The sequence below is a fragment of the Gopherus flavomarginatus genome, chromosome 10 (assembly GCF_025201925.1).
Source record: "Gopherus flavomarginatus isolate rGopFla2 chromosome 10, rGopFla2.mat.asm, whole genome shotgun sequence".
Classification (NCBI taxonomy): Eukaryota; Metazoa; Chordata; order Testudines; family Testudinidae; genus Gopherus; species Gopherus flavomarginatus.
This window is the reverse complement of record NC_066626.1, coordinates 80,400,977-80,425,829: the sequence shown is the minus strand read 5'-3', so window position 1 is coordinate 80,425,829 and position 24,853 is coordinate 80,400,977. Positions and strand designations below refer to the sequence as shown.

The 24,853-nt window shown below is 43.1% G+C and overlaps 1 protein-coding gene across 3 annotated transcripts in view; it reads left to right on the top strand.

Annotated features, from left to right (window-relative positions):
* USP37 (ubiquitin specific peptidase 37) overlaps positions 1–24,853 on the top strand; it is a 61,970-nt gene that overhangs the window by 14,340 nt on the left and 22,777 nt on the right. For 2 of the 3 annotated variants that reach the window (XM_050917009.1, XM_050917010.1), the window contains exons 8-17: positions 3,743–3,827; positions 5,173–5,334; positions 6,363–6,494; positions 8,325–8,448; positions 9,320–9,525; positions 10,632–10,749; positions 11,990–12,069; positions 15,668–15,832; positions 18,016–18,081; positions 19,730–19,880. In XM_050917009.1, the coding sequence (XP_050772966.1) occupies positions 3,743–3,827; positions 5,173–5,334; positions 6,363–6,494; positions 8,325–8,448; positions 9,320–9,525; positions 10,632–10,749; positions 11,990–12,069; positions 15,668–15,832; positions 18,016–18,081; positions 19,730–19,880 (1,289 nt within the window). The remainder of the gene's footprint in view (positions 1–3,742; positions 3,828–5,172; positions 5,335–6,362; positions 6,495–8,324; positions 8,449–9,319; positions 9,526–10,631; positions 10,750–11,989; positions 12,070–15,667; positions 15,833–18,015; positions 18,082–19,729; positions 19,881–24,853) is intronic. The other variant, XM_050917011.1, reaches the window with a different exon arrangement.

Here is a 24,853-nt window from a genome sequence, read left to right as displayed (position 1 = left end):
CCGCCCCCATAGTTCCCATTGGTCGGGAACAGGGAACTGTGGCCTATGGGAGTTGTGGGGGTGGTGCTTGCAGAAAGAGGCAGCTCCCAGAGCCACGTGGGCCGCAGGGACGCTTTGACCCCTTCCAAGAGTAGCATGGGGTTGGGGCCCCCCAAAGTAAGTGCTTCCACTTCAGTGGGCAGGTTCTGAATAGCTCTTCTGCCACCCAACCTGTCGCCTCCCAGAGCCATCCCCCAATACCCTCTCCTGCACCCCAAGCCCTTGCCCCAGCCCTGAGCTCCCTCCCAGAGCTAGTCACCCATAGCTCCTCCTGCACCCCAAGCAATATTACCAATAACGGTAATATTACCATATCAACCAACAAAGAACTCGGAATGTTCAGCTGCCTGTGTCGGCTTGAAGTGGCTCTCACGCTGAAGATTTTTTACCAAAGTGATCCCCTCTTCAAAAAATAATGAAGAGCACTGATCTGTTTTTCTGACAAATATTATCTCAGGGATGTCTTCGCTATAGAGCTAAATTGGCACTGCTGTACTCGATGCAGTGGCATCGATTTCGCACGTCTGGTGAAGAAGTGCTAAATCGACGGGAGAGCGCCCTCCAGTCAATTTCTGTGCTCCACCGTCCCGAGAAGCATTAGGTAAATCAGCGGGACACAGCACAGTGTAGAAAGTGGAGCTAGCTACGTCGTCTTCAGTACTGTTATTCACGTAACTGGAGTAGCGTGCTTAGATCGATTTACCGTGGTAGTGTAGACCAGGCCTCATTGATTCTTCGTGCTATCCACCTGTTGTTTCTTGTCTTGTACTTAGGTTGGAAGGTCTTTGGGGGCAAGAATGGTCTTTTAGTCTGTCCGTACAACACCTAACACAATGAGCTCCTGGTCCATGACTATGGCTCTAAGGCTTTATGGTAAAACAAATTGTTATTATTCATTAAATCATAGAAATATAGGGCTGGGAGGGGACCTTGAGAGGTCATAATAAATAATCCTGCCAAGTCAAGTTAGGTAAGTGGCAGGCACAGACTCTAATGCAATTCTTTTCTTAGAATCATGGATGTGTAGGACTGAATGGACTTCAGTAGCTCACCTCATCCAGCCCCCTGCACTCAAGGCATGACTAAGTAATAACTAGCCCATTCCTGACAGGTGTTCGTCTAATCTGTTCTTAAAAAAAACTTCTGGCGACAGAGATTCCACAACCTCACTTAGGCAATTTGTTCAGTGCCTGACTACCCTGACAGTTGGGAAGTTTTTCCTCCTACTGCAATTTAAACCCATTGCTGCTTGTCCTATCCTCAGAGGTTAGTGAGAACAGTTTTTCACCCTCCTCCTTGTAACAATATTTTATGTACTTGAAAACTGTTAGGTCTTCCTCTTTCCCTCTGCCCCTTCCCAGTCCCCCACAGTCTTCTCTTTTGCAGACTAAACAAACCCATTTTTTTCCATCTTTCCTCACAGGCCATGTTTTCTAGACCTTTAATAATTTTTGTTCCTCTTCCTCTGGCCTTTCTCCAATTTGTCCATATCTTTCCTGAAATGTGGTGCTCAGAATTGGACACAGTACTCCAGTTGAGACCTTATCAGAGTGGAGTAGAGTGAAAAAATTACTACTTGTGTCTTGCTTACAACACTCCTGTTGCCACATCCCAGAATGCTATTTACTTTTTTTTGCAACAGTGTTACACTGTTGACTCATATTTAGCTTGTGATCCATTATAACCCCAGATCCCTTTCCTCGGTACTCCTTCCTAGGCAGTCATTGCCCATTTTGTATGTGTGCAATTGATAGTTCCTTCCTAAGTGGTGTACACACACTGGGAAACAGCAGCCCAGGATAGGGATAACTGGCGATGGCTTGTCAGAGCGGGAATGTCCACTTTTGAGGAAAATTGCCTTGCCCTCGTTGCAGAAAAACACCAGAAAAGAGAGGAAAACAACTGTCACGCAGCAATCGTGGCCCAACCCTGTCTTCTCACACCACCTGCAACATCTGCCAACGACCCTGTGGTTCAAGGGTCGGGCTCCTCAGTCACCAAAGAACCCATGAAAAATAAAACCTGTGAAAGAGATCATCCTTGAGGGATCGCCAATGACTTTGCATTTGTCTTTATTGAATTTCATCCTGTTTGCTTCAGGCCATTTCTCCAGTTTGCTCAGATCATTTTGAATTTAAATCCTATTCTCTAAAGCACTTGCAACCCCTCCCAGCTTGGCATCATTCACAAACTTTATAAATGTACTCTCTGTGCCATTAGCTAAATCATTTATGAGGATGTTGAACAGACCTGGACCCAGTACCAATCCCCTGCAGGACCCCACTAGATATGTCTTTCCAGCTTGACTACGAGCCACTGATAACTACTCTCTGGGAATGGTTTTCCAGCTAGTTATGCACCCACATTATAGTAGCTTCATTTAGGTGATATTTCCCTAGTTTGTCCATGAGGAAGTTATGCGAGACAGTCTCAGAAACCTTACTAAAGTCAAGATATTCCACATCTACTGCTTCCCATCTATCCATAAGGCTTGTTACCCCGTTAAAGAAAGCCATTAGGTTGCTTTGACATCATTTGTTCTTAAGAAATCCATGCTGACTGTTACTTATCTTATTATCGTCTAGGTATTTGCAAACTGAATACTTGATTATTTGCTCCATTACCTTTCTGGATACTGAAGTTAAAATGACTGGTCTGTAATTCCTCTGGTTGTCCTTATTCCTCTTTTTTATAGATTGGTACTTTATTTGCCCATCTTAATGATTATCTTTGAAAACTCATGGAATGGCTCAGATATCGCCTCAGTCAGCTCCTTGAGTATTCTAGAATATAGTTTATTGCAATTCTAAATGCTGAGCACCTTATTCACAAAGAGGAATGTAATCTAGAATCTGCCTTTGTGAGAAACATTGGCTGTTGCAGATTTAAAGATGTGAATACACTTTATTTTGGTATAGCTCAGACTACAATTATTTTGCTAGTCGAACAAGTAAGGTTGATGCTGAACTAATGAGCGAAGTCTTTAAAGAAGATTTTAAAAGGATTTCAGAATTAGAAACAGAAGTTCTCTGTTTATCTGCAAGTACAGGTGACAGCAGTAAACTTCCTTCAGGCTGTACAGTTTGCCTGAACTCTGCATCTTCCATCCCAAGGCCAGGATGAAAGTGAACAATAATTCTCTGTCCACTTAATAAACATGCTTGAATCTTGTGAAGTTACGGTTTTACATGGCAACCTTTATAATTTGAATCACTGTGGTGTCAGAATACATCTCATTTGAAACACTTCATATTTTGCCCACAAATGTACATTAATTTACTATAAAATGGAGAGTAGGAAAATAAACTTAATTTTCAGTACAAGGTATTTGTTTTGAATTTTATGTACACTGCATTGGAAATCATAGCTAAGAAGGGTTTGTGTGTATGTATTTTTTATGTTCGAACAACTGACAAATACACTTTCCATTGTTTCAGTTGTTGGTTCCACATTTTAACAGCCTTTTTCAAATAAACAAATCAGAATTTCAAGGTGGAGGTATCAAGCCAGCCTTTAGCTTATATGATAAAACTACATGCACTTAGTATTTAGAGCTAGTACTTTCTTCATTACACAACTCTGAAAAAACTACTTGTTGAAAAGGTTTTTAAACCCTTTACATTTTAAGTATAGTCATTTACCGTCCTCAAGTACAGTATACGTAGCTGAGCTATGACAAATGTTTTTTCTATTGCTCTTCAAGGGGTTTTGCCTCTACAATCATCCTCCTTTTATGGTAGCAGGTCCGCATCAAAGGACTACTCCACTGGCAATTCCAACCTGGACAGGTAGGCATGACTCTATAGTGTTCTGTCTACAGGACAAAGAGCTGTTTTTCAGGAATTTAGGCATTTGAATTTTTGTGTGTTTATCAAATGGTATGCATATTTTATTCATGAAAACAATTGCATTTCATTTTTTCTGAAATAAATTATGCAGGATTGCTGAAACTCTACTTTTGTACTAGACTTGGGTTGTCATGTGGTCTATATGCACATTGGGCTAGATGGGCTTCCTAAAAATATCTAAATTTGCACGTTGTAAGATTTCATCGAGAAAAGCATGGGTTGTGTTAAAGTTATATACAACATACCTCTCCTGTTAGGAAGCTCTGCTGTTGAAGGGAGCTTTGCTGGTGCTGAGTATAGGAGTCACTGTGTCAGTGAAGATCGGAGCCCCACATTCAATTCTATGGGCTTGATTGTTTCACACCATGTTACCTGAGGGATTTGGAAGAATCTGGGATCAAAACCAAACTCTGCAAGGAATAGAGTGGATGGTTTAATGGTCTGTGTCACAAAATATCTAAACTCTAGAATTCCAGGATCAAATCCCAGTGAGATTGAATCAGCCTTCATCCTTCCCAGGCAGATAAACTGTAGTTATTTTTATAAGCAGTAGCTGTATTCCAGTAGTGCCAGATTGGGGCCACATTGTGCTAGGCAGGCACCAGAGAGATACAGTCCTTGCCCCAAAGAGTTTCATATTAGACCAGACAAAGGGTAGGGAGAGAGGAAATATTATCCATAGTCTAGAGTTGAGGAACTGAGGTATAGAGATTGAATGACTTGTCCAGGGCTCACATGGGAAGTTAATGGCAGAGCTATAAATTCAAACTAGATCTCCTGAGTTGTGGTCTAGTCATGCCTTAACCATAAGACCATCCTTCCCAGAGTTTACTGTGTGGGGATTTGTGCAGTGGTACTTTAAAAACCAAAGACTTGTTTGCTGTGGGGTTTGGTGGGTGTTCTGGGCCAGTGTTTCCCCTTCCCATATGTAGCCCACTATTTTGCAGTGCAGTGTGCACCTGTTGTCTGCCTGGCTGCTACGCTTCATTACAAAGACGGCATCCGTTTATTAGTGAAGCAATTCCTTTGTGAGTCCTGTTTTGAGATTCTTCAAGACATAACCTACTAAAGGTAGAATAAGACAGCCTTCTCTCCCCCAACTCAATCCCATTTAAGTTGCCATGAGTAAATAGGCAGCAGGTTGGCATGTGCAAGGGATAAGGTTGATCTGATTGTCATTTTTGTCATGGGCTATAATTGTTGTCTTTGCTACTGTCTTGAAAGAACAATGCAGTCAAAAACTTACATTTTATGTGCCCCTCCCCTTTTTTTTTTTGCACTGTAGGTCTAACATATCAAGTCAGACACCCTCAGCCAAAAGAAGCCTGGGGTTTCTCTCTCAGCCAGCCCCACTCTCTGTTAAAAAAATGAGATCTAATCAAGACTACACAGGATGGAACAAACCTCGAGTGCCCCTTTCCAGCCACCCACAGCAACAGCTTCAAGGGTCAGTTTTAGCCACTTCGATATTAGACTTTTTTTCACTGTCATCTGAATGTGAGCAGACCAAAGTGTACTAATTACATAGAAACGAATTCAAGACCTGGCTCTGAAATGAGTGAGAATTGTGCCTGAGTAAGGAGCCCTCTTCCCAATTTGGGAAAAGAAAAATGCTAAAATGCTAACCTGAGAACTTAGTAGTTGATATAGTGAAAGGAATAAGCTTGTTTGAAAATTATTCTCTGTACCAAATGAGCAATCACAGTATTTTTAAATTTCGATTGAGAAATACCCATAGATGCTTTCCAGATATACAAGATGACTAATGGGTTGCCAGCTTTCTGTCTGGGGGTGCAGGTTCTGGGCTGGGGCTGGGGATGAGGGGTTCAGAGTGTGGGAGGGGGCTCAGGGCTTGGTCAGGAGGTTGGGGTGTGGAGGTGGGTTAGGACTCTGGCTGGGTCTGTGGGCTCTGCGATGGGGCCAGGGGTGAGGGGTTTGGAGAGCAGGGGGTTCAGGTGCAGGAGGGGGTATGGGGTCCCAGCGGTGGTTACTGTGGCTCTGAGGAAGTGGCCGCCAGGTCCCTGCAGCCCCTAGGCCAATGGGCAGACAGGGAGGCTCCGTGTGCTGCCCTCATGCCTGCAGACGCCGCCCCCACAGCTCCCATTGGTCGCGATTCCTGACCAATGGGAGCTGTGGAGCCAGCACTAAGGGTGGGGGCAGCGCCACGGAGCCTCCCTAGCTGCCCCTGCACCTACGGGTCTCAAGGACCTGGCGGCCACTTCCAGGAGTCACATGGAGCCTGCCTTAGCCCCAGGCCCTGCTGTGCCGCCAACTGGATTTTTAATGGCCCGGTCGGCAGTGCTGACCAGAGCTGCCAGGGTCACTTTTCGACCAAGTGTTCCAGTCAGAAACCAGACGTCTGGCAACCCTGCTAATGGTCTAGGAGGGAAGAGCTATTTTGGAGCAGTTGGGATGGAAAACAGCAAACGCCTTAATAGATCAATGTTCAATAATATCCTTTGTTGTTCTTTTCAGATTTTCAAACTTGGGAAATACCTGCTACATGAACGCCATTTTACAGTCCTTGTTTTCAATTCAGTCATTTGCTAATGATTTACTTAAGCAGGGTATCCCTTGGAAAAAAATTCCACTCAATGCACTTATCAGGTAAACTTCATTGGCTTGGGTGGGATATTTTCTTTTTTGACATTAACTTTATTTAATAACATAAGAATGGCTAGACCGGGTCAGACCAAAGGTCCATCTAGCCCAGTATCCTGTCTTCTGACAGTTGCCAATGCCAGGTGCCCCAGAGGGAATGAACAGAACAGGGAATCATGCAGTGATCCATCCCCTGTCACCCATTCCCAGCTTCTGGCAAACAGAGGCTAGGGACACGGTCCCTGCCCATCCTGGCTAATAGCCATTGATGGACCTATCCTCCAGGAACTTACTTGGTTCTTTTTTGAACCCTGTCATAGTCTTGGCCTTCACAACATCCTCTGGCAAGGGCTTCCACAGGTTGACAGTGCGCTGTGTGAAAAAATACTTGCTTTTGTTTGTTTTAAACCTGCCTATTAATTTCATTTGGTGACCCCTAGTTCTTGTGTTATGAGGAGTAAATAACACTTCCTTTTCTACTTTCTCCACACCAGTCGTGATTTTATAGACATCTGTCATATCACCAATGTCATCTCTTTTCCAAGCTGAAAAGTCCCAGTCTTATTAATCTTTCCTCATACAGAAGCCGTTCCATACCCAGAAATTCCTGTTTTAATCTATCTGCAAACTGGACCTTGGGGTGAATTTGTAGGACATGATGCTTGAGTATAGGCATGTAGGAGTTGGTTGTGCCTTGAACCCTAGCTGTTGTATCTTACTTGAGCTCCTTGAACCGCTCCTGCACTGTTTGGACTTGGCAGTTCTATATGCCATTTGAAATGTCCTCTTACTAGGATTTGCAATAAGACCTCTGTTTGGACCTATGATATCAGTCATAGAATGAGCATGTTGTGGACACTTTGTCTAATGTTACTGTCAAGTTTGCACATAGAGTAATATAGGAATTTTTGAAGACCATCCTTGTGCTCTCAGCTAAGTCCTGTTCTTTCAGCGGTCTGTCAAATGGGCCATTGTGCATACTTTTCCTGTTGTAGTTGTATACATGCACTGTAAAGCTGCACTAAAGATGGCGCCCTATTTCCTTACAGGCAAACTAGGTAGATAGTGCTTGTGACCCATTATAATAGGATCTTCTGATGGAGGCCCGTGTGTGATTGTGTGTGGAGGTACAACAGGACTGACGTGAATGCTTCATAGTGCCTGTCTTTACTTCTGTTGCTTTGTTTCAGGCAAATTATCCAATTCTTTAGTTAACTAATTGTTAGTTTTCTTTCCTTTTTCGTGTGTCACTTGCATGTATATGTTATGAAATTAACTAGATCACAGTAACTGGAGATAGAAAGGAACACCTGATTATTAATAAACCAACAACAATGGTATATCTGAGTTAAAACAGACTTTTGTCTTGCCAGATTTCTTCAGCTTCTTGTTATGAAAAGGAATGAAGCTGTATGTTGCAACTTCTTGTCTTGCAAAAAGAAATGAGACTTGCAGCTGGGTGGAGCATAATTTGCAAAAGTATTTATTGGCCAGAAGAATTAGGGTTAATTATCTATCTGTTTATTTTAATGAGATGTTATTTCATAAATGTGTTATGTAAAATATCTTTGTTACGTGCTCTTTACATTGGAGGAATTTTTAAATGCAAAGTCCCATTGAAATGATGGCATCAGGAGTTAAGTTTTAAAACACTTGGAATCTAAGGGGGCGGGGACAGTTTTTGAAGTGTTGTACAAGTTAAATCCGTCTGCCTCATCCCCTAATGGAAAACAGACTTGGCAAATGTTTTTAGAGAGACATCTTCAGGTTTTATACTACCTACCATAAGATTTGGAAAGCCAGCCAACCAACCTTTCACTGCATTAATTTCTCCAGACGCTTTGCCCATCTGCTTGCTAAAAAGGATGTTTGCAGCCCTGAGGTAAAGAAAGAGCTGCTCAAGAAAGTGAAAAGTGCCATTTCAGCTACTGCAGAGAGATTCTCGGGTTACATGCAGAATGTAAGTTCTCTCTTGTACAAACTGCTCCTATGCTTTATCCGCTAGCACAGCAGTGGTCTGTTTGACTTGGTCTTTGCCCGTTGGAGTCAAGTTGAGACTGATGGAGCTGTGAAGCAGGTTGAGCACTCACTGCTGCAGCAGCTCCTGCTTTTCCTCCAGGAATTAGCTCGATCCCAGCACTCTGAGCGCCCCCTGCTGGCCAGTGCCTCTCCTGCCTCAAGCCCCCATGTCCGTCCCGGACCCCAGTACCTTTTACCTTGGGGTTCTGCTCACAGCAGTACCCCCACACTCTGGGTCTCCCCTCCCAGGGGAACCCCCAACCCCCATGTCCACTTTGCCTCAGTGGCTACTGCCCGTCATCATCTAGCCCCCGTTTCCTGGGGCAGACTGCCGTCTGTAATGGCCACTCATCGCTGGCAAGGGAGTTGGACCAGCTGCTTCTGCCTATCCCCGGGCTGCACCTCTGTAGCCCCAGTACCCCCTTAGGTCTTAACAAGGCCTCCACCTGGGGAGCTGCTAGGCGGGAGCTCCCCAGCTCCTCTTGCCCATCCCCAGCATGGCTCTGCTACTGGTACCCTGCATTCCCAGGCAGCCAGGTCCTTCCCACTCCAAGTCTGGAGTGAGACTCACTGTCTCCTGCCTCACAGCCCCTCTCATCAGGGCCAGTTGTGCCCTGATTGAGCTGGCCACACCTGGGGCCAGCTACTCAGCCAGCCTCCCTCAGCTGCTCTTAATCCCTGTTCTAATCCGATCCCAGCCACACACCCCCATCCATCCATCCACACCCTCCCCCCCCCCAAGTATAGTAGCGAGATTGAAAGCAGGACATGCAGATAATCATTCTAATCTAAAGTATTTACACTGTGTCTAGGATGCACACGAGTTTTTGAGCCAGTGTTTGGATCAGCTGAAGGAGGACATGGAAAAGTTAAACAAAACTTGGAAGAGTGAGCCAGTGTCTGGTGAAGATAACTCACCAGGACGGGCCTCTGATGACATCTCAGCCACTAAAGTTTACACTTGTCCAGTTATCACTAACTTAGAGTTCGAGGTTCAACATTCTATCATATGTCAAATGTAAGTATTTTTGAGAGAGGCAGTACTTTTGAAGTCTAAGAAGTAAAAGTTCTGCAGATGGAAGGAAAGTATTTTCATATTCTGTGATCTCATTCATCCACAAACCAACTTCCACATGTAGTACTAAGCTGTTTCCTTCTTTTCCTACATATGATGTAAGCAGAAATGAAAACTCCCCAAATGCATAAAACTGTCTGCACAGTAAGTTTAAGTGTAGTCACAGGGTAAACCCTCACACCACGCTGCTCTTTTCTGTAACATATTCGCTGAGCAGCCCGCTAGTTTTTAAATGTTTTTGCAAAAGAAGCCTTAGTTTCAGTGTAGCTGCTTTCTTTTTTGCTTTCCCATCCATGCCCACTAGACAAGATAAGGGCATTACAGCAGGAGACGGCTTGTTCCCAGAAGTGGGCAGGCAATGTTTCCTCTGTCATTCTCCCAGGGTTTCTTCCAGGGAATGGCAGCTTTCCTGTGGCTCCCTAAGGAGCTACACCAGTGGAGGCTACACAAGGATGTGTTAAGTAAGCACATCATCCTGCTCATTCACCTCTATGACCAGTGCCACATACATTTGGTACTGTGCTGGTATGAATCATGTCATCATTCTAGATAACTGTTGTTGATATGTGTGTGTCATATTATGCCCTTAAAAGTTGTATGATACTACTTGGGTCCAGTTTTTATATCCTGAAATGAAATTAAGGTTTTTAAAGGTGTGCAAATATTAGTATTTCATTTTTTTTAAAAATCAGATTTCCTTTTGCTCCCTCGTGATGTTGGGCTGACTCCTTTCCTCCTGAGAGGGTTGATGCAGATTGGAGGGCTTTCAGCTATACCACCAGGCCTGTTGACTTTCCCATATGACAGATCCCTTGGCCACGCCAAAGTACTTCTTAGAGTTCAAGTTCATGTTTGCTCTCAAACTGTTACTCACAGGAAATCTTTCTTTAAATCATGAAAATACCAAACCCAAGTCCCAAAATGAAAGCGTGAATTCAGTCAATGAGAGACTTCATCAGCCTGATGAGTTAAAATGGGCTCGATATGTTACTGTGAAATATAAACTATGATGATTTCCCAGCAAAATCACATGTGCTTTTTTATCGTAGGTGTGCTGAAACAGTCACTAAACGGGAGCAGTTTAATGATCTTTCCATTGATCTTCCCCGAAGAAAGAAATTACTTCCTTCGCGATCCATCCAGGATTCCCTTGATCTCTTTTTCAGGGTACATAATGCTTATTTGTTACTATTCATTCATTCATATCTCTCTGTCTCTCACACACACACATATCACATCAATATATATTAAAAGTAACAGAATTCAGTTTTGTATAGACATAAACTGATCCTCACAGTGCTCCTGGGATGTACATGTTTTACTGTTTCTTAAATAGGGAGATTGAGGCACAGAAGAATTATGTAAATCGTAGAGTAGAATCCACCTCAGATGGGATTAAAACTCAGAAATTGTTGGTTCTCAATCCTGTGCTAGGGTGGTTGGACGACTAGTCTCTCTCTTCAAATCAGAACAGAGGCCATATATATCTGTTTAATTAAAAATAGATGTTGTATTTGAAATATCTAGATGCATACACAGTAAATAGACCTCCAACACGAGCTTGTTCAAAACTAGAGATAAATATTTCCTGTACAATTCACAATATTTCATTTTGTTAGGAGTCCCCTGTGAAATCAAACTGATCAGAAGTAAGAGTTTTTTAATCAGTGAAATCTGCCATGATCCCTTTTATATACATTGGTCTTCATTGTATTTTGATACACTGATTGGAAACACGGACTTATCCTTTCTAAGGCTAAACAGTAAGCCCATTGCGTGTGCTTGAGGTATAGACTCCATCCTTAGTAGAAGAACAGTGACATGGTTTGACGGCTGACTTACAGAAATGAATTATATAAATAGTGACCAATGTCTAAATATTGCTGTTATATGCATACTCCTCGCACAATGCTTCTCATCTCCTCTAGCTGTCTCTGCTTGGAAATTCTGTTTAACTGTGATACATCAGTAATGATCTCAGAGGCAGAGGGCCTTTCAGGAGAAAAAAATACCTTTGGACTAGGGATATGGAGAATTAAATGTTGTCCAGTATGGGCTATGGAAAGCTATGTTTCTGAGAGGAAAAGCTGCAGGTCTTGCAAAACTACTGTCCTCATTCTGAGTACTGATGTTCCTTTACCCTCTCCGTTTTCTAGCTCTATGTATCAGATTTGGAAAAAGCGATTTCTCCCTAACTAATGCCACCTGTCTTAACTGACAGATCTTCAGTTGTAAGCTTATTTCTTGTTCTCTTATCTGATTCATTTTTTTGGTATGTCATGTTGAAATAAGTCAATTAAGAAATAGATGAGTGCCCTTTTCAGAGAAACACTGGACTGAAAAAGGCCATCTGCTATCAATAAATATCTGGTTGAGTCATCCTTATATTTTGCTTTGTCTTTAATAGGCAGAGGAGATTGAGTATTCTTGTGAGAAGTGTAATGGAAAGTCTGCTGTTGTTACACACAAATTCAATAGGCTTCCCAGGTAAGGGTAAAATCCTACTCTGGTGCTTTCCCATGTCAGAAAAGCGGATAAAAGTGTTGGTATGTAGGACCGCCTGGAAGAGCAGGGTTAGAGTAATGGAAGATGATGAAGAGTGAAATGGTAGATATAATTAGAGGATTGTACGCATCATTGCTTCTGTATGCAGAGCTCATTGTGTACACCATGGAAGTCTGACATTCCTCCATTCCCTCCCCACTCCCCAGCTTCTTGTGGGCCACCATTCCAACTCCCTCTATTTCAGGACTCCATGCAACCCCTCTCCCTTACCTCGTGCGGGAGCCTTATCCTTCATTTCCACAGCATCCAATGCCTGGAGCTCTGTATGCCCCTCTTCACCCTGTCCATCACACCCTGTCCAGCACATGTATGTCTCTCTATCATTGTGCCCCATTCTCCTCCCCAGCTCTGAATGCCACCCCTAGTCATTCCTCCCCTCCACCACATGCCAGCAGTGCTGTGCTCCAATGTCTCCCTCCCCCATTCTCCTCCTCATGCTTGTGGCTCTGTGCATTCCTCCTGCCCCTCATTATTCTCTTTCTGTCTGGGGTACAGTGTACACTGGGGACTATATTGGCAAAGCTGCAGTGCCTGAGCTCTGCTGGCATAACCCCATAGTGTTAGACACAGCTACACCAACAATAGCGACAGAAGCATTCTTCCATCAACCTAGCTTTGTCTGACACTAGTGGAGTTAGGTTGCACAGTTGCATCGCTCAGGGATGCTGATTTTTCACACGCCTGAGCAATGTAGCAATGTTGAGTGTAGGCTGGGCCTGGGAGATAAGTCATTCTTGTTATCAACATTTTAAACTCATTTGGGAGGGAGGGCGAAGCTGAGATAGGCAGTGAGGTGAGAATTATGCTGGAACTTGTTAATGGCTGCCATGAACTGATTCATTGATCTACAGATTTGGTAGACCTGGTTGAAGCTGATATGTGTGCGCTAGCCAGAAACCTGGGGCTCCATGCATTCCCCACCTTCCCCTTCCAGTTTTCCGATTTTTCACTAAAATCAATAGGATTCTGTCCACTGATGTCTCAAACATTCCCTGAAACTTTGGAATAGATCAAATGTGGCATTCAAAAGTTACCACATTATATCCAGACTGACAGAGAAATGCTGTCAAGTTCAATGTAGGACCTCACTTTGCGTGGCCAACCATCCCTTTCACCTCGGTGTTTGCTTCTTTCTGTGTCACAGTGGGCAGAGCAGAGTGGGCTGCAAGGAAGAGTACAGAGAGGTTTCTCCCCTATATACCCTTCCCTCTGGAAAGTCAGAGCTTGACACTTTCTCCTAATAGGGATCAGATCTTTCCTGTTCGTGATGTGAGGTTTACAGCTGCCAGCTTTGTCCTAAAGAAGGAGCAGATCTGGGTAGTAGCTGAGGGAGTGGACAGACCGATTATCATTAGAAATACACAGTACTCTTAAAGCAGTACTGATAGTGTGCGTGGTACTTTTAATGACATAGATGGAATCATTACATGGATTGTAAGCTCTTTGGGGCAGGGATCATCTTGTCATGGTGTAAGTTTTACAGAACCTAGCATAATGGAGCGCAGCGTCCCTAATTTGGACCTTTTGGTGATACCATAATTCAAGTAATACGACATGGTCTCTGCCCAGTCTAAATAGACACACAGTATAGTGCAAGAGGGAAGGCTCACCGCACAGTGAATGTTTGTAAGGTTGGTGGTAGTTTCAGGAACAAAAGTGTTAGAAGTTAGGTAAAGTTTATGACTAATAAAACCATCCCTGTGCCCAGTTTCTTCGTGATTGCTCTTCCTCTTGTAGGATGCTTGATTTTCAGGGCCAAACAGTCCAAGGCCATGTTAGCACTTACCAGCAGATCGGCACTGCTACAGTCAGTGCAGCGGGGGTCAATTTAGCGGGTCTGGTGGAGACCCATTAGGTGAATGGCAAAGCGCTTTCCCATCGACTCCGGTACTCTAGCTCCCTGAGAAGAGTAATGTAAGTCTGTGGGTGAGCATCTCCCATTGACACAGCCCTGGATAGACACTGCAGTAAATTGACCTAACCTACGTTAACTTCAGTTACGTTATTCACATAACTGGAGTAGCATAACTTGGGGCATGGCTACACTTGCAGATGTAGAGCGCTGTGAGTTATACCCACCTTCAGAGAGCGCAGGAGGGAAAGCGCTGTAGTCTGTCCAAACTGTCGGCAGCTTGCGCACTGGCATGGCCACATTTGTGGCACTTGCAGTGGCATTGGGAGCGTGCATTATGGGCAGCTATCCCAGCATGCAAGTGACTGTAATGTTCTTTTCAAATGGTGGGGGTGGAGTGTGACAGGGAGTGTGTTCTGTGTATGTAGGGGGGGAGAGAGCGGGTTTTTGGGGGGCTGAGCGCATGTCAGCTTGCTGTCTTGTAAGTTCAGACACCAGCAGACCTCTTCTCTCATTCCCCCCGCAACACACACACACACAGCATTCCACAGTAATGGTTGCTTTGTCTCAGAGCAGATAAGCAGCCGGCTGTCAGAAACGGAGCTTTCAAAGGGCATATGCGCATTCCTACAGTGATTCAAAACAATGACAAGAATGGCCACTTGACTTAAAGGGATTATGGGACATTTCCAGAGGCTGATCAGAGCGCGGTAATGCAACACCTCGTTCACCCTAATGCCTGGGCATTGTAGCCAAGGCGCAGCAAATGTTATTCCTCTCACTGAGGTGGAGTACCAGGAACACTGTAGCTGAGGAGACAAAGCACTCTACATGCCTTGCCAGTGTGGACAGGGAGTGAGCTAGTGCTCCCAGGGCTGCTTTAATGCACTGTAACTCGCAAGTGTAGCCAAGCCCTGAGGTTGACTTAACGAAGTAGTATAGACAAGGCCTAAGTCTTGACCACTTCTGTTGTTCAACATGTACGTTAGGTCAGTAGGGGATATCATGAGGGAATATGCTGATGACACTGATCTATGATCATTATCCTTGGCTCTGTTTCCTCTTTGGAAGCAATCAGTTATTTCTTAGCTCTCTCTTTAGCTTGCAGAAATAAGGACATGAATAAAAGCTGGTTGGCGTAAGCTCATCCTGGACAAGAACAAAATTATGTTGATTGAATCAGGAAGTATCTTGAGTTGACAGCATCTGACTGCTTCATCAGAGCAGGATGTCTGCCTGTTGTTAAAATGGTCTGCAACTTCGGGGTCTTGCTAGATAGAAGCAGTAGCCAGAACTGTCTCCTGAGAGGATCAGACTGAGAGCATATTATACCTGTGCTCTTCATTATGAACTAGCAGCCTATAAATACCCAAATTAAGTTCAGGGGACTGTTTACTATCTCCAGAGCCCTAAGTGGCCTAGCTCCCTGAATCCTGCAGGATCACATCTCCTCAAGCTCACCACACAACTAACTGTTAATGCAATCAAACATCTCTTGTCAGAAAGCCAAGAGGTGGAAAACTTTTTTCTAAAAATAAAATGTAGTTGAAACGAAGGTCGCTATTTTGCGGGTAGGGCGAGCTGGGTTTTGAATGTGTTTATTTACTGGCTACCGTCTTTGGTTTTGAACTTAATGCAGTTATTTCTGCCCTGCCTCCTCTCTTTCAGGGTCCTCATTCTTCATCTGAAACGATACAGCTTCAATGTGGCACTGTCTCTGAATCACAAAGTTGGGCAGCAGGTGGTTATACCAAGATATTTGACCCTGTTAGCTCACTGTACAGAAAGCACTCGGCCCCCGCTTACTCTGGGATGGAGTGCGCATTCTGCAGTGTAAGTGTCAAGTGCAGAATTTATCACAGTTATCTATTCATAGGTATTAAGTTCATGTATATGGCACATGGGAAGGGATGGTATCAAATGTTACACATCAGATCTACTCTAGAGAGAGTCAGATTAATAAGAGATTTAAAAATTGCTCCTACCCTCTCAAAGGTCATTGTGATTCCCTTTACAAAATTAGTAAAGCCAAGTCTTTTTGTCTGCTGCATTAATCCATAATGATACCAGTACGAGACGATGTGTGGGGAAGGAGAATTACATCTCGTGATGTAAGAGTGATGGAACCTCCTTTCCTCTGAGATGTTTAAAACTAGACAGGACAATATCTAGAGAACACTCTGTAAGGAACAACTCTGCCCTAACCCTTGGGGTATGGACCAGTAGAATTGACCAAGGGAAGTTCCCTGGGAGTCCATAATGCAGCTTTATTTCCAGTACAAGTACTAGAATGATTGAGCTCTCACATTAAGATGTAACTTCATACCCTTTCACTGCTGATCTTCCCCTGCACCCTTTGCTGTGCTGTGCTGTCCTGTCCATTAATTTATTTATAAGTTTTTCTGTGGTGCTCGTCACCACAGTATCTAGTACCTCACACAATGAATTTGTCCTCGCAACAACCCTATGAAGTAAGGAAGCATTACTTAAGAATGGCTATAATTGGTCAGACCTCACTGTCTATCTAGCCCAATATCCCGTCTCTGACAGTGGCCAGGACCAGATGCTTCAGAAGGAATGAACAGAATGGGGTAGTCTTTAGTGATTAATCTCAGTTTCTGGCAGTCGGAGCATGAGATTGTGTGCCTGACCGTCTGAGTTAATAGCCACTGATGGATCTATTCTCCAGGAACTTACCTCATTCTTTTTTTGAACCCAGTTATTCTTTTGGCCTTCACAACATCCCATGGCAATGTGTTCCACAGACTAACAGTTTGTTGTATGAAGAAGTCCTTCCTTTAAACCTGCTGCCTATTAATTTCTTTGGGTGACCTCTAGTTCTTGTATTATGTGAAGGGGTAAATTACAATTCCCTATTCATTTTCTCCACACCAGTCATTATTTTATAGACTTCTATCATGTTCCCCGTTAGTTATCTCTTTTTTAAGTTGAACAATCCCAGTCTTTTTAATCTTTCCTCGTATGGAAGCTGTTCGATACCCTAATAATTTTCATTGCCCTTCTCAGCATCATTTCCAATTCTAATATATCTGTTTTGAGATGAGGTGACCAGAATTGCATGCAGCTTTCCAAGTGTGGACATACCATGGCTTCTCATTTTTACAGATGGCAGACTGAGGCACAGAGTATCATGCCCAGGGTCACAAAGGAAGTCTGGCAGACCAAGGAACAAAACCAAAATCTCTTGTGTTCTGGTCCAGTGCCCTAATCACAATAGCATACTGAGTTAGGATGTATCTGGCATGTTCGGCAGGATGCCACATGTGTTCTTCATGCTTAGTGTTGAATAAGGTTTTTCAACAGTATATTTTTGTAATTGAAAACTTTACTTTTGTAAAGAAAGAAAAAGGAGAAGAACCCTTTAAAGGGTCAGATTTTTAGTGGTTTGTAATAGGACCTGAATGTTCTCAGTCCTAATCTATCCTCTTGGCTAGCAGTAGAGGGTGACGTGGTGAACTGGATGCAACAGTCTTGGGTTTGGAGAGAAAGTCGGCTGTGTGGATTGGAAAGGATTGCTACAACAGCAGCCAGCTGGTGGATGTGGAGAGAGTTGTTGGAATTGAGGGAGCCAAGGTGAGGGTCAGGTGGATCAGAAAACTTGCGTGACAGTTGTTTTGGTGAAAACATGGGCCAGGTAGGGAGCCAGTAGAGCCACAAGGGCAGGTTGTGGGAGAGCAGGTCATGAGTTGGCAGTAGGAGCTGGAAAGATGGTAGAAAAAGGAATGAGTTGCAGTCCTAACAGGAATGCTGCAAGCATTTAATCTCAAAGCTGTCCTAGGGTGTGCCACTAAGAGGTAAATCCATTATTTTTATGAACAGCTGTTGTATATTCATAGCATAGAATTCTTACTCTAAATCTCTGTGATTAACAAATAGAAACAGATATTCTCCTTATGGCTCTTTTGGCCATGGGCTAGCATGTAGTAGAAGATGAGTAAAATGCACATGTTTTTCAGAATATAATTGCGGCAATAAATATTTTGCTCTGTTTATAGTTCTCGACCATTGAAAGCCTCCCAAATGGTGAATTCCTGTACTGTGAGCACTTCCACACCTTGTAGGTAAGTTGTCATTCTGAAATGTCCTTGATTTGGGGGAATTCTCTGAAGAACTTTTGGGCATTTAAATAAGTCTTGCCTTTCTCCCACTTTTGTCTTCCTTTTTCCATTTTTACTCCTTGATGTTTTTGTGTTTTGAATTATTGTCTCTACACTGTTTTTCATGCTCCAGAGTTGTCTTGAAATTGCGTCTCCAGTGGCATAAATATTAAGGACACTTTTAATGTTCACATAGCCCGAATGACATCTTTCAGCATTTCTCTTGTAAGCCTGTTTTCCGAGGTTTATAATTATAACACAAACTAGATTTTATTTTTCAATATTAAAACCTACAGTAGCAAGGAAAACTGAACTTAGTTTGTGTGGACTCTGATAGTTCCACTGCTCTTAAGAACTGGTTGTAACCGTAACTGCAAGAAGCTGGTTTGTAAGTTGTTTACCAGAGAAGCAAAATAGTCTCTTATTCCAAGAGCTAGCTCTTTTCTCTGTCCTTATGTTTGGCTTACCAGAGTTGGTTCTGGAAGAGAGTCATTTAATCCTAGGGTTTATTTGTGGGGGTTAGAGGAACAGTGTTCCTACACTTCATTCTGAAAGGCCAGCTCCTGAGAAACAGTGATAAATATAATGTAGTGTTGGATAACTTTACATTGCCTAAAAGTGAAGACACTAGAGGATACATGTAGAGAGCACAGGTTCTTAACCTAGTGGTTCTCAACCAGGGGTACACGTACTCTTGGGGATACACAGAGGTCTTCCATGAAGTACATCAACTCATCTAGAAATTTCCTAGTTTTACAACAGTGTACATAAAAAGCATTAGTGAAGTCAGTACAAACTAAAATTTCATACGACTGATATATACTGCTCTGTATACTATACACTGAAACGTAAGTACAGTATTTTGTATTCCAATTGATTTATTTTATAATTATATGGTAAAAATGAGAGAGTCAGCAATTTGTCAGTAATAATGTGCTGGGACACTTTTTTGTATTTTTATGTCTGATTTGTAAGCGAGTAGTTTTTTAGTGAGGTGAAACTTGGGGTATGCAAGACAAATCAGCCTCCTGAAGGAGGGATAGTATCTGGAAAGGTTGAGAGCCACTGTCTTAACCTATACACAGTGCTTTTATTTTTCACTTTCCTGAGCCCTCCTTGCTTTTGGTTTTAAGCAACACCTGCAAAAGGCCAAATGGAAAACTGAAAAATATTATATATGTGAAATATTGTCCTGCCAACACTATTTAGTGTCTTTATGATCTATGCAACTTGGTTTCAGAGAATAATTATAGTGTTTAAATAAATTTCCCAAATTAAACAGCATATAATAATGAGTTCTCTATACTAATGGAGTCCACTTAGGTGAATGTTCACAGAATGTTGTCCATGCACTGTAAATACCTAAACACAGAAGTGCAGGGAAGTTCTTTTAATGAATACCTGATAAAGGAATGCAGTAGCTTTCAATCCACCAATAGGCAAGCTAGGTTAGAAAATTGATCTGCTAACTAAATAGATTTTAAATTTGGCAAACTGGAGTCTCTTCTAAATCTGCATAACTGTCCTACCTGTTACACCCAGATTTCCTTTTTTAACAGTTTAACAGGTTTCTGCAGTGCTAGGAAATTATAGTTGTATTTTTAATTTTCAGAAAGTATACATTCAAATCAAAGAGCTCTGTGGCACTCTATGTGGATTCAGATAGTGAGGATGAGCCATTGAAACGCTCTGTCGCTCACAGTCAAAGATTGTGTGATGTACAGAGCAGAGAACAGCAGCAACAGCAAGAAGAGCCTGAAAAGGTAAAAGATTCTTTCCTCTCTGTAAGACTTACAATACGTGTGCATTTTCTGTTATTGAGAGAGGAAAACATACCCTTTCAAACCTAAAAAATCCCTTACATGTTTGTGTCTGTGCTGTCAGAGGGTATGTCTACATCTACAATTTTGCAGCGCTGGTTGTTACAGCTGTATTAGTACAGCTGTATAGGGCCAGCGCTGCAGAGTGGCCACACTTACAGCAACCAGCGCTGCAAGTGGTGTTAGATGTGGCCACGCTGCAGCGCTGTTGCACACCGCGGGGCTGGATACCTGCTTGGAGGTGGGGTCGGGGAACGCCAGAGCAAACCGCGGGGAAGGAGACCTGCTTGGAGGAGGGGTCGGGGAATGCCAGAGCACACCGCGGGGAAGGAGACCTGCTTGGAGGGCAGTGGAGTTTGCTTGATTACCGGAGAGGCTTCCTCAGGTATGCTGGGATACCTGCTTATTCCACGGAGGTCAACAAAAACGCTGGTGAGTGTCTACACCTGATGACCAGCGCTGGTGATCCAGCGCTGGATCCTCTACACCCGAGGCACGACCGGGTGTACGGCCAGCGCTGCAAACAGGGAGTTGCAGCGCTGGTAATGCCCTGCAGGTGTGTACACATCCTAAGTTGCAGCGCTGTAACCCCCTCACCAGCGCTGCAACTTTGTAGTGTAGACAAGGCCAGAGTCTGTCAGACTGTGAATAAAACCAATGTAAATACAAGATTGGTTCATAATTAGCACAGTTATGTTGAAGGGGAATGCTTTGCCAGGCCATCTGATTGACCTCTCTGTATGTGTTGGCTTGGGATCCCATTGGCAGCAGATGTAATTGTATTAGAGCTGCACTGAAGTCTTTAGCTCAAGTGTGTCAGCTGCACAACAGTTTTACTATTATACCTTAGAGGGTATTTGAATTGCCATCTCTTGAAGCTGCTCACTGGCTGAAATGGGATGAAAGTCAATGTGACGATGTGGTTCTGGTGGGACCCAACTGAGAGTGCCAATTCAGGACCAATTGCTCAAACAGGGCAGTCACAGCCCTAGGCTGGGGTTTTTCCACCTCAAAGGCAAACCAAACCAGCCAGACAAAAATGACTTCAGTTTCACCCCACTGGCTAACCACAAGTCACACAAGCAATTTCCTTAGACACTCCAGTCTTCCAGTATCACCACCAGTGCCACCTGTCCTGGGGATGAATGGTTATGAAAACCAACACCGCAGTAAAAGAAAAAGCTTCTCTCCATCCCAAAGGACCAAGCCCCAGACCCAGGTCAATATACACATCAGATCTTACCCACAAATCACGCTGTTGCCAGTCCTTTAGAATCTAAAATCTAAAGGTTTATTCATAAAAGGAAAAAGAGATGAGAGCTGGAATTGGTTAAATGGAATCAATTACATACAGTAATGGCGAAGTTCTTAGTTCAGGCTTGTAGCAGTGATGGAGTAAAGTGCAGGTTCAAATCAAGTCTCTGGAGAACATCCCCCACTGGGATGGGTCCTCAGTCCTTTGTGTAGAGCTTCAGTTTGCAGCAAAGTCCCTCCAGAGGTAAGAAGCAGGATTGAAGACAAGATGGAGATGAGGCATCAGCCTTATATAGGCACTTCCAGGTGTAAGAACACTTCTTTGTTCTTACTGTGGAAAATTACAGCAAAATGGAGTTTGCAGTCACATGGGCAAGTCCCTGCACTTTGCTGAGTCACAAGACGTATCTGCCTCCTCTCAATGGGTCAGTTATGTAGCTGATGGTCCTTAATGGGCCATCAAGCAGGCTAAGCAGAGCTAACACCCACTTGTCTGGGATCTTTCCCAGTAACACAGCACAAGTTTGAAATATAGACAGTATAGAGCCAATACTTATAACTTCAACTACGAAATGATACAGACAGCATAATCATAATCAGTAACTCATAACTTGGTCTTAGACACCTTATATGACCCCCTTTACAGAAGATTTGGTGCCACTACAGGACCTTGGTTGCAAACCATGTTCTATATGGTCCCAGTTTATATCAATAACGCCACAGTCAGTCACTGGTAATAATTATCCAGTAAAATTCTTTGTTTAAATCCAGGGGCCAGGATACATGTTGGGTATGGGAAAGAAAAATAATAATGTGCAATTGGAATGAATTTGTGGACCCCCAAATTAAGTGTGTTGCACTGGTTGAAAAGTGAAGCTGGCAGTCTCTGGTGATAAGTGCTTAGAAATGTTTAGAGACCTAGTTTCTGATATGGGGGCATAATTCAATACGTTTTGTCTTTGAGGTCTGTTGTGGCAGATGTTGGTTTCATCCAAAAAAGCTGCTTGCCTGTATAATGGCATTGTAAGTGCAGTAGAAAGAAGATGAATCAGGGTTGTATGGGAAGGGAATGACATCCTAAAGTACGACAAACTTTGAGGGTTCTAACTTTGCATCTCCCTTAACTGATGGGATTGCTTTCCTTTGCACTCTCCTTTAGGGATGGATGAGGAAGATGGCAATGCTGTTGCTGCAAAAATGGAGTAATGCAGCCAATTTATGTGAACAGCAAATCAATCAGATCTAGTCTTCTAGGATTGCTCTGGGACAGAGTTGAGGAGTTATACTGTTGGTTTGCTCATATGTAACCATATGCAGAATGGCCATACTAGGTCAAACCAAAGGTTCATCTAGCCCAGTATCCTGTCTTTCGACAGCGGCCAATGCCAGGTGCTTCAGAGGGAATGAACAGAACAGGCAATCATCGAGTGATCCATCCCCTGTCGTCCACTCCCAGCTTCTGGCAAACAGAGGGTAGGGACACCATCCCTGCCCAGCCTGGCTAATAGCCATTGATGGACTTATCCTCCATGAACTTATCTAGCTCCCTTCTGAACCCTGTTCTAGTCTTGGCCTTCATAACATCCTCTGGCAAGGAGTTCCACAGGTTGACAGTGCACTGTGTGAAAAAATACTTCCTTTTGTTTGTTTTGAACCTGCTGCTTATTAATTTCATTTGGTGACCCCCAGTTCTTGTGTTATGAGAACGAGTAAATAACACTTCCTTATCTACTTTCTCTACACCAGTCATGATTTTATAGACCTCTATCATATCCTCCCTTAGTTGTCTTTTTTTTTCAAGCTGAAAAGTCCCAGTCTTATTAATCTCTTCTCATATGGAAGCCGTTCCATACCCCTAATCATTTTTGTTGCCCTTTTCTAAATGTTTTCTAATTCTAATATATCTTGTTTGAGATGGGGCAACCACATATGCATGCAGTATTCAAGATATTGCCTACCATGGATTTATATAGCAGCAATATGATATTTTCTGTCATCTTATCTATCCCTTTCTTAACGATTCTCAACATTCTGTTCGCTTTTTTGACAGCCGCTGCACATCGAGTGGATGTTTTCAGAGAACTATTCACAATGACTCCAAGATCTCTTTCTTGAGTAGTAACAGCTAATTTAGATCCCATCATTGTATATGTAGAGTTGGGATTATGTTTTCCAATGTGCATTACTTTGCATTTATCAACATTGAATTTCATCTGTGTTTTTTTTGCCCAGTCACCCAATTTTGTGAGATGCCTTCGTAGCTCTTCACAGTCTGCTTTGAACTTAATTATCTTGAGTAGTTTTGTATCATCTGCAGATTTTGCCATCTCATTGTTTACCCCTTTTTCCAGATCATTTATGAATATGTTGAATAGGACTGGGCCCAGTACAGACCCCTGGGGAACACCACTATTTACCACCCTCTGTTCTGAAAACTGGCCATTTATTCCTACCCTTTGTGTCTTGTCTTTTAACCAGTTACCAATCCATGAGAGAACCTTCCCTTTTATCCCATATCAACTTACTTTGCTTAAGAGCCTTTGGTGAGGGACCTTGTCAAAGCTTTCTGAACATCTCAGTACACTCTATCTATTGGATGCCCTTTGTCCACATGTTTGACCCCCTCAAAGAATTCTAGTAGATTGGTGAGGCATGATTTCCCTTTATAAAAACTATGTTGACACTTCCCCAAGAAATTATGTTCATCTATCTGTCTGACAGTGTTGTTCTTTACTGTAATTACAACCAGTGTGTCCAGTACTGAAGTCAAGCTTACTGGCCCCTTAATTGCCGGGATCACCTGTGAAGGCCTTTTTAAAAAATGGCATCACACTAGCTATCTTCCAGTCATTTGGTCCAGAAGCTGATTTAAATGATATATTGCAAACTACAGTTAGTAGTTCTGCAATTTCACATTTTAATTCCTTCAGAACTCTTGGGTGATACCATCTGGTCCTGGTGACTTATTACTACTTAATTTATCAATCTGTTCTAAAACCTCCTCTACCACGTCAATCTGGGGCAGTTCCTCAGATTTATCATGTAAAAAGAATGGCTCAGGTTTGGGAATCTCCCTCACATCCTCAGCCGTGAAGACCGATACAAAGAATTCATTTAGTTTCTCTGCAATGACCATATTGTCCTTGAGTGCTCCTTTAGCATCTCAATTGTGTTGTGGCTCCACTGGTTGGTTAGCAGGCTTCCTGCTTCTGATGTACTTAAAAAATTTTATGCCATTACTTTTTGAGTGTTTGGCTAGCTGGTCTTCAAAAAAATTTTTTGTCCTACATGCATGAACCTGACCAACTACCAGTTATCTCTAACTGGACCATCTCTTCTCTCTAGAATTTCACCCTCCTCTTACCTGCCTTCCTTTCCCGTCCATGGTCTTGTGCTTGTGGTAGTACTGGTACTACAGCATCAGAGATGGAAATAATCTCTGGTCTGAGTGCGTGATTATGTAACCGGTGTGGTGGTCAGTTTGTAGCCTCAGCATCTTGTGTTCAGCTGACTGATAAGCACAAGCACAGAAGGCTACTGCAGCAGTGGACAAGCTGGCTAACAGACCAGCAACGTAAAGATACAACTTTAGCCTGAGTTTTCCGAGTAGGGTTGACTGGCCTGTCTGTTGTGAGAGAACCATTTATTTTTCTTTTGTGCAT